Genomic DNA, 1,099 nt, shown 5'->3' with positions numbered 1-1,099 from the left:
TCTGCCCACCTCGGCCTCCCAAAGTGCTAGGATTACAGCCATGAGCCACCGCACCCGGCCTGATCTTTTTCGTATTGAACTGGACTCTTACTTATTTTCCCCTAAAAGAAGAGGGTGCGCCTTAAGGGGGAAAAGATCTGCAAGATTCCCATTCTAAGATGCCACCACCAATAAACCCATGGTACCATTCACTATTGTTAATATATGGAAGTTATTTTCTAAGCCCTGGAGCTTTTCTTTTCCTCTTAGATCAATTTTTCCTCAATTTAGCCTGTTGTTTCCAGAACAGAAACAGTATCATGTCAGACCCATGAATTCAATGCCTTTCTCCGTATTTTACCCGTGCAGATGGCTGGTTTACACTCTTCTGATAAGGTGGGGCCAAAGTTTTCAGTTCCATCCCCAACTTTCTCTAAGTCAAGTTCAGCAATTTCAGAGATAACACAGCCTCCATCCTATGAAGATGCCGTAAAGCAGGTAACCATGTGATTTGTTCTTTATGGAAGAATAAATAGACTGACTCAACGAACAGACATTGTTTTATATGATTAAACTTCACGCAGTTTGTAAATTCTGATGCTGAGTGTGTCACGTGCCACGCCACCAAAATCAGCAAATTATGTAGACAGTAATTGGAAGACAGTGTTGCGTGCGTCGCTGTGTGAGGCAGGGAGAGAAGAGAGAGGGTCACCTGTCTGGCTTTGGTACCAGCTCTGCCATCTGCCAGCTGCCACTGTCGCTCAGGTGAGCACCTCACCTCTCTTACACAAAATAGGGATATTTACTTGGGAAGGATTCTAGATAACCTAGCACTTACCACTTTGTTCAGGTACATAATAGCTTCTCAAATAGATGACAGTTATTGTCAGGGTAATACTTCCTAAGGTTCTCCCTGGCTTTAAAATTCAATGACCCTGCCAAAACACTGATGGGTGTTGAAGCTGGATAATAAACGCAAGGAGGTTCACTGTATCCTCTGCTTTCGTTTGTATTTGGAAAGTCTCAAAGTTGAAAAGTAGGAAAAAGAAAAAACAAGGCTGGGTCTGGTGGCTCACACCTGTAATCCCAGCACTTTGGGAGGCCAAGGTGGGTGGATCAC

The 1,099-nt window shown here is 43.9% G+C and overlaps 1 protein-coding gene across 1 annotated transcript in view; it reads left to right on the top strand.

The window, feature by feature from the left end:
- Window positions 1-1,099, top strand: part of MYOCD (myocardin) — a 96,265-nt gene that overhangs the window by 90,330 nt on the left and 4,836 nt on the right. The window contains exon 13 of the mRNA XM_011933291.1: window positions 349-477. Within this exon, the coding sequence (XP_011788681.1) occupies window positions 349-477 (129 nt within the window). The remainder of the gene's footprint in view (window positions 1-348; window positions 478-1,099) is intronic.

The sequence above is a fragment of the Colobus angolensis genome, unplaced genomic scaffold (assembly GCF_000951035.1).
Source record: "Colobus angolensis palliatus isolate OR3802 unplaced genomic scaffold, Cang.pa_1.0 Scaffold125, whole genome shotgun sequence".
NCBI lineage: Eukaryota > Metazoa > Chordata > Mammalia > Primates > Cercopithecidae > Colobus > Colobus angolensis.
Note: the sequence above shows the minus strand (reverse complement) of the source record. Positions and strands in the feature narration are given on the sequence as shown.